The sequence below is a fragment of the Toxorhynchites rutilus genome, chromosome 3, assembly GCF_029784135.1.
Source record: "Toxorhynchites rutilus septentrionalis strain SRP chromosome 3, ASM2978413v1, whole genome shotgun sequence".
NCBI lineage: Eukaryota > Metazoa > Arthropoda > Insecta > Diptera > Culicidae > Toxorhynchites > Toxorhynchites rutilus.
The window spans coordinates 129,169,321-129,191,963 of record NC_073746.1 but is presented as its reverse complement, the minus strand read 5'-3'; the positions used below and the strand labels follow the sequence as shown (position 1 = coordinate 129,191,963).

Below are 22,643 nucleotides of genomic sequence, written 5' to 3'. Positions count from 1 at the left end.
AACTTACCGCAGGCGCGGCCAATAGAGTTGTATTGGGCCATGCTGTCCCAGACGGTGTACGAAAATGGTTGGGAAGCCACCGCAGCTCAACAGGTCCGCTTTTAGCCAGCTGCAATTACAGCGCGTATGTGCTACGATGGTACTACGGCAATGGAGTCCAGTTTGTCTCAAAAGAGCTGAACTATTTTTTCGTTAAAGGAAGTTATTCCGACTTGAACTGGTACATGGATACCTTCTAACATGTCACTCAGAATGCATTCAAAACATCTAAAGAACATCTGAGCAACAATTAAAATGACGCAAGAAATTCTAGATTGAGGAGGCGAAGATCCTCTAGAAATTTTAGCCATAAATCCTGAATGTTGTATCTGAAACCTGGAATTCAGAATGTAGAAATCGGTATAGAATTCATGTCGAATCTGCATCTTAGAACTGATATCTAGAATCTGAAATTCGAACACAACATTTTTCGAATGTTGATATCAATCAAATCTCAAATCTCGATATGAAGCTTCAGTCAGAGATCTATTAAATGTACAAGTATATTGTACGAATTATTCTTTTGAAAAAAATATACGGATACCACGCTGGTGTGAGTCTGGTTGTTCTGATGCGGTCTAGATATCGAGCAATTTTTTAAATCCTCCATAATATCGGATCCTTTTTCTCGAGATGGCCGACGCTAATGACTGAAGCAAACAGTAATATGAGTGAGCAACGTCTAGGGAGAAAAACTGGCTGGGAGGCTCTTTCTCACCTTTCTAGATGATATAATTAATTTATAAGATAATTTTTAACAGACTCATGAACATGTGGTCTGCCGTTGTAATGCTGTAAAATTATATTACCGTGTCTATTCTCCCATTCCGACCTTTTTTTCCTATAGAGCTTAGTTCAAAGGTATTGATTAAAGTCGGTTCCATTCTGAAGTGTCAGTTCTAGATGGTAGTTGCTTTTAATTGTGTGCCAGCTTATCGATTGAGGACATACCTTATAAACTACGACCAACAAACGCTGACTATCAGCTGCACTTATCTTTACGAAAAAAATGCAATAAAGCTTTCTGCAAAGGGCGTGGGAATCTTGAAAAATGGGAGATCAAAAGTCACCCAGTTGAAACCATTTTTTAACGACATGGTAATTCCAATGTGTTCTCATCGAAGACCCTATGAATAATGAGTGTCGCCTATTTCACTTCCAAACACCGAACGAATGAAACGTAAAAACCAATCTAACCGAAACACTAAAACGGGTGCCAATAGGTTCCAACTTAACATGAGCGATACTACTAATTTCATTATAATTCAATTATTCAATATAGCTTTCTACGACATACAATAATGAAGCAATGTCCCCTTATATGTACGCCTAACCTAAAAATATGATCTCCTACAGACACTTTGATGTCAATAAATCGATCTAACGTGACATGGTGGTTCTCAAATAACTTGTGGCGAACGGTGCCCTATATAATGTACATTGTTTAGTCATGTTGTCATCACCCGCACCATTGCTGTTATCAATCTTGTTAAGCATACATGATGTATATGGTAAATGAACTTCCCGCTAAATGGTTTTTTCTTCTCTTCCCCAACTAGCTAGCAGTTCCCCGAGTGACGCCCCCACAATTAGGATGTTGTAAAAAAGGTCCTGTTCGTAAAAAAAAACAACCATGTTGACCACCGTCTAACTTTATTGGCTCACAACTACCGAGCGCATTTTGTTGTGAAAACCGAGAAGTTCTACATTTTCAACTGCACGCACATGTGGTTACTGAAGAGTGTTTGGAACAATCCACCTTGGTATCCGAATTGCACCCGACGACGACAATAATACTCCACACACTCAAATCGTCGCAAAATATTCAAACAGCTAGAGAAAGTCTTTCAGAAGTAACGCGTTAGTGAGAACTACATTTCAAACTTATATTGTCTAACAAAAAAAACTGTAGAAAATATGAAACAGAAGGGTGGCAAAGAGTAGGTAGTTGAACGGAACGCAATTAGGATATGGACGATACGATATTGATGGGGCTGCTTCCGACATGCTCATTATTTACAGCTCGTTACGCGTTCGTGTGCTTGTATTCTATTTTAAGCTAAAAAGGCCAGTGCATCCAACTTTAAGTGCTTTCATTATACTTTCTCTACTAGAACGTCACTTTTTATCATCTCACCCGCGTTAGCCGTGTAATCGATTCAACCGTAGTCCACCAAGCCAAAATTCATTTTCAAAAATTGTTCATGAAGATTATGATTCTAGCTCTGCTGAATAGTCTTTGTACTAACAACAAGCAAAGTGGAAAACAATCATAATATAATGATCAACAGAATCAAACAGATTTATACATTTCATGACTGAACCCTTTTTTCGTGTTTCTAAAAAAAGTCGTGTTTTTGAAGAGATTCTGTACGTTTTGTGAGAATCTCTTCTCAACGAACCCTTGGTTTTTAATGGTCGTCAAATGCAACAGGCTTCATCTTCCTTTTGACCTTCTTTTGGAATCCCTGATTAAATGAAATCACCCAAGCAAAACAAGCAGCATAAAATGTGTATCACTGTAAAAAGAGCATAACTTCAACCACGCTAACGAAATGGTGATATGCTGCCACTGCAGAAGCTAGATGGAAATAACAGTTAAATAATCCGAAATTTTCAACACAAAACATGTTCAATGTTACCTATGAGAGCAGAATAATAAACAATAAAACGTTGAGAGTTTAAAAAGGACAACAAATCCGAATGAAACTTTATTTGGAGGAATTTGATAAGCATGTTTACCGTTGCAAGACTTTATCAAACGATATAATCAAAACAGAAGCAAACAAACTGAAAACTATCATTAGAATGTGTATTGTTGTTAACTGCGGTCCGCTGAAGTGTTAAATATGAGTAAAACAAGTGAGAAAAACCCCCTTTCTTGAAAATGTTCAGAGTACGATAACGATTATAACAGGAAAAAAGTCAATAAATGCGAAATGTACATCAGTAACAAGCTTGTTCTAGGTTAATCATAGTTAAACCCATTTTAGGAAATCGATGTGATAAGTATTCGCGTTGGGGTGTACTTTAGGAAAGGTATTAATCTTGTACAAGATAGGTCTGTATTCTCTCAACTGAAACGGCATGTTCAAGTTTCACCACCTCTTCGACTAATAGCGAAACAGAATGCCGGGAAAGGAATAAACCGATTAAACTCAACCACAATCCAAGCTTCTCGGTCCCAAATAAATTCCCTAACAGCAACCGCTGCAATGATCCCGGATTGTTAAATCGTCTTTCGTTTGGCAAATCGCACATACAAATGAAATCATGGTATCCGTTTCATTCCGCCACTAGTCGCTACAAAGATTAGAGCAGTAAAAATCTAAAGCCGAATCTTTAGATGTGGACGGCAAAAAAAAACTATCGAATTCGTCTCTCCTTTGAAGTCTCGTTATGGTGTTGATATTTGAGAGCTGCGGTATTTTATGCTACACATCGGAGGGGGATTACGGTTAATCATTGTTTAGTTATTTGTACTTAGGGTAACACGGGGTGAGTTGGACATATGGAGTGATTTGGACCACCCCTTTATCTCAAAAAGTACGGCTCAACTTGGATTTTTTATAATGCCATTTTCTTTTGTTATTGAACCGTATGTAACTAATGTCAAAAAACTTTGGTAATATTCGACAGGTGGAAGGAAATGGTAGCATGAACACAACAAGCACTCTGATTGTCAAAAAATGTGAGTTTTCCGATCGTGCTTTTAAGGTTTTTCCCGCTGATTAAACAAACTTTTCGTGTATTGTGCAGTAAAGTTCTGTTCACCTACAGAAGAGGAACAATTTGATGCAGCGAAACTGTAAGTTTGATAACAATAAATGGAAATAATTGCATTTTAATTTTTGCATATTGTGTGGGGTGATATGGACACGTTTCTGTTGGGTGAATTGGTCCTACAGGTTTGAGGCTTTTCTTTGATCTAATTGATTCCAGATATCACGGAATTACAAAAAGAGGATGGACAGACAACGTTGGAAGAAGAAGGAGCTTGAAAAAGCAACTCAGGCCATCAAGAACGGATTTTCTTTGACCAACAACGAATGTGTGTGAAAATGCTCGAATAACAGTGGAAAGATTCATGCAGAATTCGAGATGGTGTCAATCCAATTCTTCTGGTCTGGAATCTGGTCAAGACACCTGGTATCGATCCCAGAACACTGTTAGTGATTGTAACATTATCCCAAAATACTTTACATAAACATAAGTATGTTTTTTTCGATGAAACACACACTGTACCAAATCACCCCACAGACGGTCCAAATCACCCCGCATCAAATTTTAATGTCCAAAAATCATCTCTTTTATTTTATGATATATTTGGTAGATTGAAGCTTTATATAATGATTAAACATTATTTATTGAGAGAAAACAAGTGTAACTCAGTATGCAATGTGACATTTTTGATTTAGACCGTATTGGTTTGGAAATATTATGCGATTTGCTTAGGTGGTCCAAATTCCCCCCTTTTTCCCTACTTCCTGCTGGCTACTTCTCGGGAAAAGTTCTATTTAAACCATTACAGAATCGTATGCAACATGGTCAACGATATCTTTTCTAGAACAGAGTTATTCAACCCCAAATCAGCCGACCTTTGACCCGATCATCCCCCTCCCCTTCTTTAAACATGTTACTTGAGATGGAAACTTCATAATTAAACTACACAATTTTAACTATCATATAACCGATTGCGTGCACCCGTGGCCGAGTGGTTAGCGTCTCGCATTATCATTCCGGGTGTTCGGGTTGGATTCCCGTTCTGGCCGAGGGATTTTTTCGTCAATGAAATTTCTTTCGACTTGCACTGTGGTCACGCGTATTCTAGAGCTTGCACCTCGGAATACATTCAAGGCGTGTTATTTGGCTTAAGAAATCTCAACTAAGTATTAATTAATGACGCTAGTTAATGCATACGTTGAGACGGCAAAAGTTCCACTGGGAACGTTAAAGACATTCAAGAAGATGACCTGATTAAATTACGACTGATTTTATAAAAGGGAGTATTCAAAATCATAGATTTTTCTTTCAAAAAATCACAACTAAAAATCCAGATGTCTGTTTGAATTGGGTGTTTGACAAAGTTGTTGGAAAATAAATGAACCATTTAGGAAAAATAACACTTTAAATGTACTGTTAAAAAATCTTACAAAAAATCCATTTAATATTAAAAACTTTTATATCTCAACACCTCCCCATCGGTATTTTTTGCTTATTTTTACTGGCCCTACTCGCAGCCAAGCTAATTCAAAGTTTTTTTTTTGTTTTTAAACCGGCAAGTAGCCCCATACATACAAATTAAATGTTAAATTCCATGGTATGGGTACGTTCGTATTTCTTCGGATCGTTTGACGTTTACTCGCAACCGAGTAACTGACAACGTTTACACACGGCTTTACACACGGCCGACATCTAGGAATTTCACTATAATTTTTTTCACTTTGAAAAAATGATTATATCTCGAGACCGGTTAGTCCTAGGATAAAACGATATATGTAGTTCTTCATTCCATTTTTTATGTTACTTTTCTTAAATGGTTACGATATTACAAAGTATTGGAATTTGAAGAATTCATATCCCTATTTTAGTGAGTTTACCACGGCACCACTGTACATAAAAATTCCAATAAAATTATACGACAAAATATCGAAGGAAGGGTGTTTTGAGATATAGAATTTTTGACGTAGAACTACGTCTTCCAAGAATGGTGTCAAATCAGAAAACAGGTAACATTTTTATGAAATAAAGTTAACGTTAATAACTATTTTCACTGTGAACGAATTCTCATGATTTGTATACCAATCGAATCGGAAATTCTCTAAGATTTGTTTGATACGCTATACATTACAATTCGCTGATCTCTAAACGGTTTAAGTCGTGTCCTAGATACAACCCCTTACAATTTTTTTATATTAAATGCAATATTTGAGTAAGATTTTTTCAAATGTTATCTTCCCTGAATGGTTCATTAATTTTTCAACAACATTATCAAACAGCATATTTTAATCAGACATCTGGATTTTGAGTCATGGTTTTTTGAAAGAAAGTTAGTTGTAATTCAATCAGGTCATATGATAATGAAAAACAACAGCTGCTCCAGAAATAAAAACCAGTAGTTTCGTGCACTCTCGTCCTGGAGAACTTGCTGGCTCATAGTCCCAGATGTAACGAAAATTGTTCCAGTCCTCCTTCGCGTGAAGGAGGACTAGCGTTGACAAAAAAGATATCATCTCTGGCAGAAAAAATACATAAATAACAGCACCATTTTTGAGAGTGTTAAAATGTTTGTATGTATTGAGCAGACCTCTCATTCTCTCAGCATATCGACTTGGAATTGAACCACCACATTACAAAATGAAGTTGGATCTTAAAATTATACACGGAAAGTGTTTTCTGAGAGTAAAACTAAGAGCGTAGACAACGTAAACCGTGTATTCGGCAAAGTATGTGAGAAGTGGCAAAGTATGATACAGGTGCCCCTTGGTAAAAATGTGAATGCATTATTATTTGCAAAATTTCTCTTATTTTACTCCCTCATATTGCTCTTATATTGCTATGACATATATTATGACCCATTCCATGAGGTTATGCACCAAAGAACCAAATTTCAAGTTTAGTTTTAGGAGAAAATTGAAATCGTAATTTGAATATGAACTAGTTATAAAGGGTGTGTCACATCAAATTGCATCACGGAAAAAACGCTGTAGAAGTTCGCCCAGTAGACCGATCCTTTTGAAAATTTTAGACAGTAAAATAAAAACTATTAAACAACTTTTGGCATTTTCTTTTTATTCATACTTCGAGCCCAAGCCCGTATGCTCGCACCTTCCCCGTCCATAAGGTTCTGTACAACGTCAGGTTGTAGTTTTTTTTTGAACAGAAATCCATTTTCTCTTGAAGTCCGCCTCCGATTTGACAACTTTTGGGTTCTTCCGGAGGGCCTGCTTCATAATCGCCCACAATTTCTCTATTGGGCGAAGCTCCGGCGCGTTGGGCGGGTACATTTCATTTGGCACGAAGGTGACCCCGTTGGCTTCGTACCACTCCAACACGTCCTTTGAATAGTGGCACGAAGCGAGATCCGGCCAGAAGATGGTCGGGCCCTCGTGCTGCTTCAATAGTGGTAGTAAGCGCTTCTGTAGGCACTTCTTAAGGTAAACCTGCTCGTTTACCGTGCCGGTCATCACGAAGGGGGCGCTCCGCTTTCCGCAAGAGCAGATCACTTGCCACACCATGTACTTTTTGGCAAACTTGGATAGTTTCTGCTTGCGAATCTCCTCCGGAACGCTGAATACGGAGAAGAACAACAGGCCCGGCAGCTGACGAAAGTCCGCTTTGACGTAGGTTTCATCGTCCATTACCAGGCAATGCGGCTTCGTCAGCATTTCGGTGTACAGCTTCCGGGCTCGCGTCTTCCCCAACATGTTTTGCCTTTCGTCGCGGTTAGGAGCCTTCTGAACCTTGTATGTACGCAGGCCCTCCCGCTGCTTGGTCCGCTGGACGAATGAACTTGACAAATTCAGCTTATTGGCGACATCCCGGACCGAACTTCTCGGATCACGTCTAAACTGCTTAACTACGCGCTTGTGATCTTTTTCACTGACGGAGCATCCATTTTTGCCGTTCTTCACCTTCCGGTCGATGGTTAGGTTCTCGAAGTATCGTTTTAGTACTCTGCTGACCGTGGATTGAACGATTCCCAGCATCTTACCGATGTCCCGATGTGACAACTCCGGATTCTCAGAATGAGTGCGCAGAATTAATTCACGACGCTCTTTTTCGTTCGACGACATTTTTCCAAATTTACGAAAAATTGACAGTGAAGCATGGCCAACGTGATCTATACACTCTTATCTGATTATAAGCAAAAGCTGAAGTTATAATTCCTAAAAACAGCGTTTTTTCCGTGATGCAATTTGATGTGACACACCCTTTATCACAAATTTCTTGAAACGAATTTGATTTTTATGCGCCAGCATTTGAGAGACGCGAATCTAAAATACTACATAATTATATTTTAAATAGTTTAGGTTTTCAGTATTTTTATGTTTCTTGAGATATCTCTGCACTTGCTTAACCAAAAATCAATGTCTATATACCATTGAATGGATAATTAAATACTTGTTTGAAGAAGGGTCTAGGTTTCATTTTGTAATTTATGAGAAGCAAGCATTTGAAAAAGAGGTATTTTGAAGCATTTTTTTTTAAATTTATCAGCTAACACTACATGGCTTTCTCTGAGCAAACAATGAGGGTCAACAACCCACAAAATTTGGTTAAAATCGGCCCACAAATAAAGGAGTATTAACTGTCTCAAGAAATCGTTGTCACGTCACGCAACGTATACAATCCATTCCAGCGTGACGTGGTAATATTTTGACTCAATACAATTTTTTTTTCCGTTTTCATGTATGAAACACACAAAGTTAAACGATGTTTCAATGAAATTGAGAAACTGTACTTCAAGAATCATCAGTTGGAGAATATGTTATTTTTTGACATAAACGCCCTTGCACAGGTACGCGCACATGCACACAGATGCATACAAAGAGTTTATCAAAAATTTATGATAGCAAAATCAAATGCGTTCCCCCTGTGGTGAGCGCCACTCGATGAACCAGGATTGTGCTAGCCATTGATGGCAAGCGCCAGAGTGATCGTGTTAAACAACCACGATGTAGAAATTGAAGCTCGGTTTAGGACCACCTCGAATTTTTTCAAATAACGGCATACCGTGTATTACAGGTAACAGGCGGATTCAATTTATAAAAGTTTATTTTGATGAACATAAGCAATTACAATTGCCTTGTTTCGCTATGTTTTACAATCCAAAAGAACATATTTTTGACGTAGAACTACGTCTTTCATTAAGGGTGCCAAATCAGAAAACAGGTCACGTTTTTATGAAATAAAGTTATCGTTAATAACTATTTTTGCCGTGAAAGGATTTTGGCGATTTGCATACTAAACGAATCGGAAATTCCGTAAGATTTGTTTAATATGCTATACATTAGAATTCCCTGGTTTGTAAATGGTTAAAAATCATGAAAACTTTTAGCGTTTTCATTTTCCCATACATTTGTTCTGTACATTTGTGTGCTTTCCCGAACAGAGCAGTCAGTAACGAGCAACTTATCGACGACCAACGGGGGAGAAGTCGTAGGATTTCAAGTCTCCGTGAATAAAGAAAAAGTAGAAGAATGAAGGGAAATTTTTGCTTAGAGTATAAATAGTGGATCTCGCTGAGGCAAACTTTTATTCGGCATCGGACTGTTGAGCAATCCAGTTCACTTTGCTTTCGCTGCGCTTCGATCTAAGATTGGACCCCACCAGTGGTAATCCAGCTTGGATATCGTCGTGTGGTTTTTTCAGCTCGTTTTTGACGTTATTCGTATCGTGTGTTTTTCTTTCCGCGTCATAAATTGGACACTTCGCGTAGTGTGTGATGAGCAAGAGAAAGAGGAAGGCAGGCTCGAGCCCTGCAAAAAAACGAACGCATTGCCAGGGGCAATAAAATTTCGAGGTAAGCGTCATCTAATGATGCACGCAATGTTGGTGCAGTGAAAAGCGCTAGCACTGAACGAGCCTCCGCGAGTGTCACACCGCATCGAACAACAGCGAAGTAGGCGATTTCGGCGCGTCGGTCGAACATGTAAACGCCGTTACCCAGGCAGCAACCAAATCAAGCTCTCCCCGCTGGTATTGAAGGCGGTCGCTCTTGACAAACTCATCAGCGAATTCGCATCGAAGGGTGTTACAGCAGGGTACAAGCTGTGTGGCATAATTCAGTCTTTTTCCAAGCAGTTAACATTGTTTGTTTTCCGTCATCATAAGGGCTTCGTTGGTGCCTTTGAGGATGCATCAATGCATTTAACTGACGTTATGGCGAAGCAGACGTTAAGATTGTGCGCCAAAGCGTTATAGAATGATATCCGAAAATATAAACAAGCGACTTATATAAAATAACAGCGTAGTTCTACGTCAACAATGCGGTCGTATCTTGGACACAACATCCTGTAATGTTTTCAGTTTATTTAGCAAAATTACATCTCCAACGCAGAACGATACATTTCAGAAGACGCAGAACAACAACAGAAAATCCGAATCAAATATATTGTGTAAACGAAAGCAATAGCATCGAAACAAACTTTCACCTTCAGTTTTCCACCGAAGAACACAGCTTTCAACGATGAAAAATATATCACGTCACTTTTAATTCGGAAACAATCACCGGTCGGCCGCAAGACTTCCCAAATGGTGGAAGCCTCAAGTCTCTATAACTCAAAATAACATCATTACACCAACACACTCACGAATTCACAGAAGACCTTCAGCCAAAAATAACCAGAAAATAGATTTTTAGAATGCATCGAAATTTCTATAAAAATTATTCAGTCAAAAGTTTTAGTGACTCTGAAAAGGGGTTTGTATTGTTTTGTAGACGCAGCTGAAGATGGTTGATTCATGATTCATTCTTGAGCAATACACACACTCAGTATGCATAACAAGCTTTCATTAACAGCTAACGACATGCATCGGCAAATCTTGACTAAGATGGACTTTCAAGCAGGTACTCATATGTATTGATATTTGTGATTTGAATAGTTGACTTTCAAAGCAGTTTTGAGCTATTTCAACAAACTTTGGGTCAATTAGTAGCCAGGATTACTCATATACCTTTTATCTTTCGAATGAAGTGATTGACATAGAACTTTGTACAACTGATGAAGAGGAATTAACGCTCGAAACTTTGCACCCCAAATGTAACGCTCTCGTTTTAGAAATTTCAAACAGCACGAACCCCAGCACAGATTCAAATATGATGTGATGAAAAAATACATAGGCCCTCTTCACCGGTCGGCATGTAAATCGACGCGGTTCTCACACCGAACAAAATTGCAAAAAAAATTTTGCAAAAGTTCATTCGTATCTAGCCTTGAAATAGACCAATTTGGCAAACTAAACTGAACATTCGTCCTTGGAAAGGTCATACAGTCAAGCTAGATGACTGAATTGTGAATACTGTAGTTTGAACTCGAGAACACCTTGTTTATGCTCAATGAATGAATATGAGGGAGCTAGAATTACAATGTTTTCTCAATATAGCGCTCTTGATCAATAACAACGAGAACAGATTTCGAACTTTCTGCAGGTATGGTATTTTTTTTAAAAAGACCAGGTGGTTGGCTTTAATTTGAAATGTCGATCATCTAAATCGGTTTATTAGTTCAAAAGATATGAATTTTTGGAAAAAAAAACAGAGAGAAAAAAGTTGATTTTTCGGGCAACCCTAAAATGGACATGGTCACCCTACTGAAAAAATAAAAAATATGGGTCTAATGTTTTGCGATAAAGAACAAAACTACCACTTTTCACGAAAATCTGAGAACCACTATATCGGTTTGGCATGAAATGGCTGATTTCGGGTCAATATTGAGAAAAATCTAAAAGGGGGGATTTCGGGCGAAAAACTCAAGTGCTGAGTGATAAAAGACACTTTGAGGAACACTTTCATTAAACAAGTTTTGCGGGGAAATGCGGGGCAAGTTTTATAAGTCCATCCGAAGCAGAATTAAACTTTTAAAATAGTACTTACTTTGTGTGGAGTTAACACATACTACAACCAACCGAATTTTGAAACTGACAACAAATTCAAATTTTCCATTAAAAATGCTTCAAGAAACATAATGAGCCAAAAAAAATTGTTTAAAAACTTCACCAAAACACATGTTAGAAAAACACACGCGTAATAGTGGCACCGGCGAGTATGCGGAACTGGTATCTTGGTATCATTTACGCCTGACAAGCACGATTCAAATTCTACAATTTTCTTCAAATTACCGAATGGAATGCTCGAAAATTCCAATTTATTTCTCAACGATTTTAGTGTTAACGTATGCATTCAAAAAATGGACTAATTTCGGATGGCGATGAAAGATAATTTATAGGAACAAATTTTCTTTAAATCTTGCGTTTATTAAATCTACAACAAAAATGATTCAAGGCTGTTGATTCCATATTGTAAGCTCCACCCCACAGCGAAGGAGTTGGACATCCTGAGGCACTTTGTGTCCGCCAGATATAGCCGAGCTGGTATTTACAATATAATCTCTTTGCCGCTCCTTAAGCCGGGAGATCGAAGCAACCGGCCAAACGATGGTGAAGAATCTGGCCAAAATGGACATTTTTATGCGGAAGCGTCAGACGAGACTGGCCGTATCTGAGCAGTCTTCTTCTTCTTGAATGGCGTTAACGTTCCCTGTGGAACTTTTGCCGTCTCAACGTATTCATTAACTAGCGTCGTTCATTAATACTTGGTTGAGATTTCTATGCCGAATAACACGCCTTGAATGTACTCTAAAGTGGCAAGCTCTAGAATACGCGTGACCACAGTGCAAGCCGGAAGAATTTTCTTTGACGAAAAATCCCCCAACCAGAACGGGAATCGAACCCGAACACCCGGCATGATAGTGTGGGACGCTAACCACTCGGCCACGGGTGCACACTGCATCTGAGCAGTCAAAATGGCCAAAATAGAGAGACAGACGACCACCAAAGCCACGAAAAGGTAAAATAACACGCCGATATACATCTTTTCATCGGCCATGGTTCAGGTTCCGGCCAACTTCCGTAAGACCGCCCAGCGCTTCATTTACGATATTTCATCAAACAACTCTGTCTCTTCCTGTCGAGTATATACTAGTTCTTCCGACTTAATTAAAACGTTAAGCCCTGGCCGAGATAGGGGACCAAAAATGAACTTTTCGTCTGACTCACGTTTATCCCTGCGGATCAATAGGGGACTTTTATAAAAATCATTTTCCAATTTTGTTGCGCTTCCATATGACACTCTCTAAACAACAAGCCCAATGTCGGTGCGATGAAACCAGTTCAATGATCAATCTTTGGTTTTTCAAGGAATAGGTGAAGACGGCGCCAGTGGTTGTGTGGTTAGCGTAACAGCCTCACAATCCGATCGGCCTGGGTTCAATCCCAGCTGGCGTCGTTGGGATTTTCTGAGGCGAAAAATCTCTGGTTACGTCTTCCTTCGGAGGGGAAGTAAAAGAAGTTGGCCCGGCTCATGTGTTGTTGAGTCTGATAGGTAGGAACAGGTGGAGTCGCCTCCCTGATGTCGGTGATTGGCACTGAAGTGGCGGAAATAGGCCGACGAAAAATAAGCGAAGATAAAAAAAAAAAAAAGGAATAGGTGAACTAACAATTTTTTTGCTAACTAAACCAGTACATTTTTATACAAGGCTAATTTGTTAGAAACTTAGAGATTTATTTCGAAAGTACCAAAAAAACAATTGCATTAAAAGATACATTACTGATGGGTCTCGCCTCAATGGATCCACTGACATCGGTGTTTTCAATGACAATTCTTGCGACTTCCGTATACTACAGGAACCTTGTTTCGTTTATGCTGCTGAGCTGGCAGCAATCAACTTCGCATCGGGTATGATCTCCAACAAGCCTGCCGACTCTTCCTTCATTTTTCGGATAGTCTAAGTTCGCTTGCTATCCAGTCTATCTAGTCGATGAAAATTAGTATGCACCCATCTTATTTCCTCACAAGTGGGAGGCAGTAGATGAGTGTACTGATCAAAAGATTTTATAAGATAACCATTGTATGGGTACCCTCTCATTGCTCAATTCCTGGCAATGAGAAGGTGGACACTCTCGCAGAGGTGGGTGGGTGGCCAGGAAGGCGAATTGATTGATAGACAGATTCCATACGATGATTTTTTTCCAATTTTTGCGTCAAAGTTCCCTCTTGAGTTGGCAAACCGATTGGGACACTGGAAGTCTTGGGCGCTATTTACAATATTTCTTCGAGAGCGTGGTCCAAAGATTTGGACGTAAGGCGTGTCTTCATTCGCATAATCAGTAGACTTATGTCCAACCACTTCTCGCTAGATGTGCATCTCTACAGAATAAATCTTTTTCAAAGTATTGTCTGTCGATGTGGAAACGGTTACGACGACACGCAGTTTGGCAATGTACGGATAATTACGTGATGACAAGTGATTCATGAATCATTATCAAACCCATAAAAACTTACATTCTGCTGTGTTCATATCATCGAGCCGTACTTTTCTCAAAATTCTATTGGACGCAGAGACTTTTATTGGGACGTATTTCAAGTCTGGGGATTATATCAACAAATCAACAACTCATGATGAACTTGAGGTTAACATGCGAACCACCGGCGAAAATGTTGGAGTGAGTCATTAAAAATTAAAGCACGCATATAAACCAATGAATTTTTCATCAAATAAAGTCATTCTAAATCATTTCTTGTCGAAATGTCTATGTTTCACTTCCATTTTAATTCTGATCGCTCTAATTAGAAAGCCCTTTATAATTCCAATATGCCAGTTATCCAACTTTTCGATAGTAAGAGGTCTATCTTGTTTCAGTTCCCATTTGAACTTCCAACCAATCCATGGAATGTGTGGCTCTATCCTTTGCTTGTTTTTCGCTTCCGAAAATTTGAACATCTGCCATCAGCTGGAGAATGCGACCAAACGAACAAGAAGAGAGCAGGTCAATGTTAAAAAGTAACACTGGCGAATATGACAAAATAGAGCTAGCTCCATATACAATGTTTTAATCGGAAGACAATGTGATGTTTCATGTTTCACTGCATACCTGAATGGGACGCTGGGATTTCATTTTGGATCTCGCATTCGACAGAGATATCTGCTGGAACTTTACGCATAATATATTTAGCATAAAGAATTTTATTGACGTGTTAGAGATCAATTAAGAAAAATATACTTATATTCATCTGTTACCATACACTTGATTAATTAAACCATAAACTGACTTGTAAAATAAATATGGACTAATCCGATTGAAATGGTTAATTGAAAATAAATAAACAAAGAATCTAAATCCCTGTTGAGTTATAAGTGATAACAAAATGAATGTCCAAGTGTTTAATCCATCACATAAAATGTGCAAAAGTGTATTTGTACAATAACTATTTAAAACAGACATGCGAAATAAAACAAACAACTTCTATTTTAAAATCGTGTTTTATTGTAATTACAATCGAAAAAATTATTCAAAGGCACAATGGACGGAATGAAGTTCGTGTGCAAGATCGTTTCTCGAATACCCATCTTTCAACATACTTATCGTTTTATGCTAACTAAGTAAGTAGTAAGTAAATACTACAGAGTTTGGTAACTTGCTGTCTATGCAACAAGCAGTCGATATAGAAAGGGTAATCCTATGAGACAAACTAAGCCTACAGTGGATCCGACAACAGATCTGGAAGCATGATTGCAGCCATCTTCCGCGCAGTAGCATTCCTCCCAGTAGACACCGTTTTCGTACACTCCCCAGTTGCATACCCCCGTCACACCGCTCTCGGATACAGAGGCGCATCGTCTAATGACCTGGCGCCACCGGCCGTCCCCTGGAAGAGAATAAGATGAGTGTAAGCGACGGAAACAAGGGGCCTGATCACGAACGTCACTTCAAGGTAAAAACGAAATGAATTGTATGCAATTTGTATGCATTTAAATCCGTTTTCACCGTGAAGTGACGTTCGTAATCAGGCCCAAGATGTGGAAAATATTTTTCTGGAGACCATTTGCACCATTGTTTACGAAATATCGTATTGTTTTTCTGCTATAATTATGAGTATTTTGTCGCGAATTATTAAACACATAATAAACCCATAAACATTAAAGAAAGCCATACTCACAAATAAAACCTCTCGGGCTCTGCTGAACCACCTTCATACAGAACGATCCAGGCATATTCGATTCGTCACTGTTGCACTCAATGGCAATGTTTTGCGTTCTATTAAACCGCTTGTAGGCGCCGCAATTATCCACTCCCTTTGGATCCGTCTGCGACGAACACTGGTAGCAACGTATAGCCAGCGCTAGGAGAGAAAATATTGAATGAAATGAATGCAAATTAGTCTCAAACCAGGATATTCAAACTTGTGGTGCACAAGGGAGTGGCACCTGGTTTTTATCTCGAATTATCATCAAGGCCTAGCCGAGTTAGGATTTGGACATCCGCTCGGGATTAAGATACATACCTGCACTTATCAACGCCAGAAAAACAACGAAAGAGATGAGTCGATGCATTTTGTGAATGAAAACAATAAAAACAGCGGAATCTGGGCGAATAAAAACAAAACACAATTCTACTCCATGAATGTTTTTGCTTTACTAAAATCACTCAAACGTCAAATATACATTGAGTGATGATTACGTCATCACATGCCATAAAATGTGTTATAGCAGAAGCTTTAAGCCCCGGTGGCAGCAACACGAAGGATAAATTTTAGCAATTTTAGGAAAAAAAAGCTAAGTAGTCGGAACATGGGTCATGCGGAGTTAATGAAGTATTTTTTTCAAATGCAGTTTGCTTGAAAAAATATTTCTTGCTATTTCTTCTCCTCACACTATCTGTCGAATGTTCTGCAACCAAAGAAACAAACGTTTTCGTGACTCAGACTTAGGCGTGATTAAAAATGCGTTGTTCAATGAAAGGCTGTCCGAATACGAGTAAAAATACTCGCGTATGATTCCATCTTTCCCCTCGAAAGCGTTCTCACAAATTCAGTGGGTCGGTTTTCGTGGAGACGACGAGCTTATTCCGAACAAGGATTTCCATGTCTGCAAAGTAAGGGGAATGCTTGAATTATTATAAACTAATAGTGTTTCAAAGTTTTCATTAACTTTTACAGGACCATTTTAATAGAAATACGTTGTTCCATTTCAACCAAAAGAGGAACCTGGAGAAACTTTGAAACGTCTTTCCAACAATTAGGCCGATTGTCGAGCAAGAGGTCTACGTTCATCTCTAACACGTAGCGCAGATTGTTTTGTTGCTTTCCGGGTTTCATCCGGGAAGAACTTAATCCATGGGTGACGACAACAGCGCAGAATCTTAGTGTGAAATCCAAAAAAAATTAAAAGTCTTGCAAAACTCTACTCATTGGTCCGGGGAAAAGTCAAAACAGCAAAATGTTGTGCCAAATATCAAAGGTAGTTTTTCTATTTTCATGATTCAATCCTGATTGATACATTCAGAATATTCTAATTACGGATTGCATGAAATGTGGCAACAGACAGCTCATTATTGGAAATCGAAATCTAATCAGGTGAGCAAGCAGTTCGAAGTTCTACAGCGCCTCAGTAAAGTGTTGAATGAATATCAGATGGTCAGTGTTAAGTCAGACCGGACCATGTGACATTTTTATGATTTCGAGAAAAACGAACATAAAGTTTAATGATGATGATGATGATGATGATGATGATGATGATGGTCCCGCCTCCTTCCCCTACAGAGGTTTGAGCAAGACGAGTTATCTAAAAGATATTTTTTTTTCAACATTGAAATCAGTTTAGCAAACATGAAAAACGAACTGATTTTATTTACAGATATAAGTTCAAAAAATTGCAATGTCCAAAAAAGCCAATACTCAGTCATGTCCGCCACAGAGCCGATACGGTCCCGACGAGGCCCTTGCAGCCAAGTGGTCCACCAGAGCACAAGTCCAACCGCCAACCTTGTTTTAGATTGACTTTGAATACCCTCATTCAGAGAAATCGAGAAAATTTCCTTTACGAAAAATTCCTAGACCGGCACTTAAAAAAAACTTTCAATTTAATATCCTTTATATCTGTGTCTCGCGCGCGACGCTCAAACTTTTGTAGACTACTTTTATTTTTTATTTTTTTAAACTAATACAACTATAAGAACGACAAAATAAAAATAAAAATAGTCCATCATCACCAAGATCATGACAGACATAGTAGAGATCAATACAAATTTAAAAAAGATGATTTAAAAAAAATTAAATAATCTACATAATATAATCCGTTCAAAAACTTCGTCAGATTCATTGAAAATATTGAAAACAAACTGCAAAAAAATTGTCCACATTAAATTATCCGTTCGTATAAAACTTCGTCAGTAAAGATCTTCGTCATAAAAATAAACAAAAACTCGTTCAGCTGTTAAGAGAACACAGCTTTTACATGTGAAGTACAGTGCCTCTTAAATTCTGTAAGTGTTGTTGCGCATTTAATATGTCTTGGCATCGAGTTGAACACATTTATTCCTTTGAAGTATAACGAATTTTGTGAAGCACATGACAAGAAATTAGGTGTTCTTATTTCATTCGCGTTTCTAGTGTTATAACTATGAAAGTCAATTCCTCTTTCAACTCGATCACACAAATATCGAGGCAGCAAACCTTTAACTACTTTGAAAATGAACACCATAGTTAAATAAACAATCCTTTGCTTCACGGATAACCATTGCAGAGCGTCCAACATTAAAGATGAGGAAGTGAATCTGTTACATTTTAGTATCAACCGCATTATTTTGTTTTGCAAGCGCTGTAATCTCGATATTTGTGTGTCATTGACTAAAAATAAAATGGAAGAGCAAAAGTCTAAATGAGGAGAGATGATTGATTTGTATAGCTGTATTTTGCTGCAAATAGTTGAATCGTTTTTCAATCGACATAAGATTCCATACTTCTTGGCAATTTTCTTGATGACATTGTCAATGTGAGTGTTGAACTTGAGTTTGTCATCAATAATCACGCCAAGATATTTAATGTACCGAACTCGATCAATAGTCTCATTATCAATAACGATGGAGACGTTTTCATTTAAACGATTTCGCGAGATTATCATATATTTAGTTTTTCTTATGTTCAATTTCAATTGCTTATACTTCAACCATCTACTTAAAGAATGTAAATCTCCATTCAAATGTAAAACGACCTGATCTAAATCATTAGCTGCAATGAATAACACAGTATCATCTGCAAAAAGATTGATATCACAAAATCGTAAAACTCTTCCCATGTCATTGATATACATAATAAATAAAAGGGGGCCCTAATACACTTCCCTGAGGTACTCCAAGATTATTCCCTAGGGGATTCGAAATTGTATCATTAAAAATAGTCCGTTGAGTTCTGTCATTTAAATAGCTTTCGAACCATTTATATGCAGTACTCGTAAATCCAAAGCGCTTAATCGTGTTCAACAACAAGGGCCTAGAAATTGTTTCGAAAGCGCGTTTTAGATCCAAAAAAACAGCAATGATATTCTCTTTGCACTCTAGTTTCTCTTTCCATTTTGCTAATACCAAGTTCAATGCGGTTTCACAGGAATGACCTTCCCGATATCCCGATTGTTCTGGTATTAGCAAAGCATTGCAATTTAAATATTCCAGCAGCTGGCCTTTAACGACTACTTCTAATATTTTCTCTAGCGTGTGCAGCATATTGATGGGACGAAACTCTTCGGCTTTAATCGTTCCAGCAACCTTTTGAATTGGAACTATTAAAGATTCCTTCCACACCTTAGGCACATGCCCAGTTAGCAAAGATTTATTAATAAGGTCCAGCAAGATGTGATCGATGACATGAAAGCAATCTTGAATAACTCTAGCATTGACATTATCCACTCCAGCCGTTTTTCCTAAAGAAAAGCAAATAGTTCTAAGTTCATTTAATGTAATTGGGTGAAAACTTTCAAATCTACAACTACTGTTAACCGGCTGTTTTATTTCATCAGGTTCATCAACCAATTCAATGGACTGATTGATCAATGAAACACTATTGACAAAATAATCGTTAAACTTAGATGCTATAGCCTGTTCAGACTGTTCAAGTGTGCCATTAAAAGTTATGGACAAAAAAATTAAATGCTTTAAAAATGCTCTGCAATTTTTAAAGCATTTAATTTTTTTGTCCAATATTGTCAGAAATGTTAGCTTCTTATATTTTATAGCCAACTGCGAAACACTTACCAAGCAATCACAGTAAACTGTTAACAATGATAAGAACTGATGAAACACGAGAGAAATTTAAATATTTATGAACGGGTAAATTCTACATGCTCACGCTAAGGAAACGTCAAACACAAACGATAATGAGTAGTGTTGTAAGATTTCTGCCGATTATGTTATAATTTAAATATAGTTCCCAAGTGAAATGATAGTGAAACCAAGGGATTACTCTAAAGAAGCAATTGTGATATTAATTTTATAGTTATATCATCAGTGCATTAAAAATTTTAAGATATTAGAACAAAGTGTCCGAAATATGATGTTGTCCGAAATATGATTCAGAACGGTACTACATTTGCAAGTCATTCGTGTGTTTGATGATGCTTATAGATAGCCACAATGTTTAATCAAATCTTTTGTTCTCAAAATAGCGTTCATCGTATTGTTACTGAGCCGATTTCGAAGCTTATTTTTGTTCTGATTATATTCAGAAAAAAAAAATCCGAGGAGTGAGGCATAGTGAGAACGTTACGAACAAGGCATCGAAGCGCCGAAAATGTGAGCGAACCGTAAATTCTCTTTAGACATCCAATTTTTGTCCACGAATCCTGCACATTTTCTTAAGGAGTAATTTTACCTTTAGGGTACGGAATTCATTCTCCAGATTTTGTATATTGCAAACATAGAACCCTGGAAACACCTCTAACACAACGAATTTCGTCCATATATAACTGATCAATTATTGCATTGTGGATGCGTTTATGATCAGCAGCATTAAATGATACTGCGGCGAAGAAGTCATTATGTACCTTAATGTTGTTTTTCACGTGCGGAGAAAAAATCTGTACCAATCTGTACTTTTTGACGAAATATGTACCTTGCAATGTACAGAATCTGTACAAAATATAACGAAAAAATCTGTACCTTCCCAGATGAATCTGTACCTGTGGCAACACTGTCTGTATGACCCATTTACCCCTCAGAAACGTGTCCATATCACCCCACACAGCATGCAAAAACTGAAATGCAATATTCATTTTCAAATCATTTTTATCAAACTTACAGTTTTGCTCCATAAAATAGTTTATCATCTGTAAACATACAGAACTTTACTGCACAATACATGAAAAGTTTTTTAATCGGCGGAAAATAAACCTTAAACCACGATAAAAAAACATACAATTTTTAACAAATAAAGCGCTTTCTTTGTTCATGCAACCGTTTGCCCTACCTGTCAAATTTTTAGTTTTTTACGTTAGATACAAACGGTTCAACAATAAAGGGAGACGACATTATAAAAAATCCAAGTTGTGCCGTACTTTTCGAGATAAAGAGGTGGTCCAAATCACCCCGACTTATCCTACTACCAGTGGTCTTGATGTCAATTCTGAGCGCGATCTGTGATTTAGTTTGTCTATAGTGACACTAAGAACTTCCGCTCGACGATTTTTGATATAATGTTGTCTATTCAGAATTCCTTCCGAAGGGCCAATCTGTCAATAAAGAATATTGCCTTGGCGTTTGTGAGAGAAAATTCGTCGCAAACGGCCAAATTTTTTGGAAGCATAACACTTGGATAAGAGTTAATGATAATAACAAATCATGGTGTTTTGCAATATTGCTCAAAATGTCTTACTCAGCTAATATATTTATTCAAGACGGGTCTATGGTACTAGGTGAGGCCGTTTCGTCACTAAGTTGGTTAGAGGAGCGGTATATGAAAACAGTACGGAAGAAAGCAGAAGGGGAATTATTTGCTTGAAGCGTGAAAGAGACAGACTGATCATGAGCGAGCTTGGGCACAGGCGTATTGTGCTTTGTTTACCAACAAAACGCAGTAGACTCCCAAGATGGCTGAAGAGTGATTTTAGCAAGTTGGCCCACCTTAGGATATACTTCTAGGCGCCTTGATATTTATTATGAGTAGTTCATCTGTCCTGAGCTTTGACCATGATGGAATTGAATTGACGAATTTACGCAAAGCTGAATCAGCTCATGCGACATCTACATTAGAGCTCAGAATCACAAAAGTGAGGGTGTTTGTTTATGTTACGCACTGAAAAGCATGATTCGGTGGTGATTATTCATTTTATTTCAATTTAGATTCATTTCAGCCATTGAATGTCGTCAGTATATGGTAAGAAAGTTGTAGTTTTGTATATTTACGAGGGTTTTAACACGCGATTTGACATAGATAATCTTCGAAAATTTTATGTTTGATGATGCATACCGGTTATTGATACTATGGATAACTGCAATGAAATCGATATCACATCAAATTGGCTGATATCATTGATTATGTAGGGGCCGATACGAGAAGAATTTGCAGTATTTTTAGCGCAAAACGCCCTATTCATCGTTTACTTAGTTGAAAAAAATTAAAGTTACAATACTTTTAACAAGCCATTCCTCGTAATGTACATAACACATTGTAAAATGATTTTCTAACCTTTTCAGCGTGGAAAGAATACATGAAACCGGGAAATTTGAAGATAAATTCTGATTTTTCTAGAAAATTTGAACGAATTTCATACCAAAAAAAAACAAAACATCCTCATTTTACTCGCTGCGCCATCTGGTTGTAAATCCAACGTAAATTCGTCAATAAGTTAAGAAGAATCTCGAACTTTGTGTTTATATTACAATGTTTTAGAGAGACCATGCCAATGACTAGAGAAGAGCTAGTTAGGAACGCACTAAGAGATTTATTCTTTCATTCCTTGTGTCGAATTTAAGGAAAGAGTAGGAAAGGGAGATTGTCTACAAGGAAAGAAGAGAATCGATGTCCATCGAATAATTGTGGCTATGAGATTGAC

The 22,643-nt window shown here is 37.8% G+C and overlaps 2 protein-coding genes across 5 annotated transcripts in view; one reads left to right on the top strand and one right to left on the bottom strand.

Moving 5' to 3' along the window:
* The window catches only part of LOC129775129 (probable G-protein coupled receptor CG31760), a 189,699-nt gene extending 174,643 nt beyond the window's left edge, over positions 1-15,056 (top strand). For 2 of the 4 annotated variants that reach the window (XM_055779434.1, XM_055779431.1), the window contains one exon: positions 1,599-15,056. In XM_055779434.1, the coding sequence (XP_055635409.1) occupies positions 1,599-1,602 (4 nt within the window). In that variant the 3' untranslated portion in view covers positions 1,603-15,056. The remainder of the gene's footprint in view (positions 1-1,598) is intronic. The other 2 variants (XM_055779432.1, XM_055779433.1) reach the window with 2 other exon arrangements.
* An 8-nt stretch (positions 15,057-15,064) lies between these two features.
* On the bottom strand, positions 15,065-16,253 carry LOC129775130 (uncharacterized). Its single transcript, XM_055779436.1, has 3 exons — positions 16,106-16,253; positions 15,761-15,943; positions 15,065-15,469 (listed from the first exon to the last, which is right to left on the bottom strand). The coding sequence occupies exons 1-3, from the start codon at positions 16,152-16,154 to the stop codon at positions 15,246-15,248; spliced, it is 456 nt and encodes a 151-aa protein (XP_055635411.1). The 5' UTR covers positions 16,155-16,253; the 3' UTR covers positions 15,065-15,245.
* Between the last annotated feature and the right edge of the window lie 6,390 nt (positions 16,254-22,643).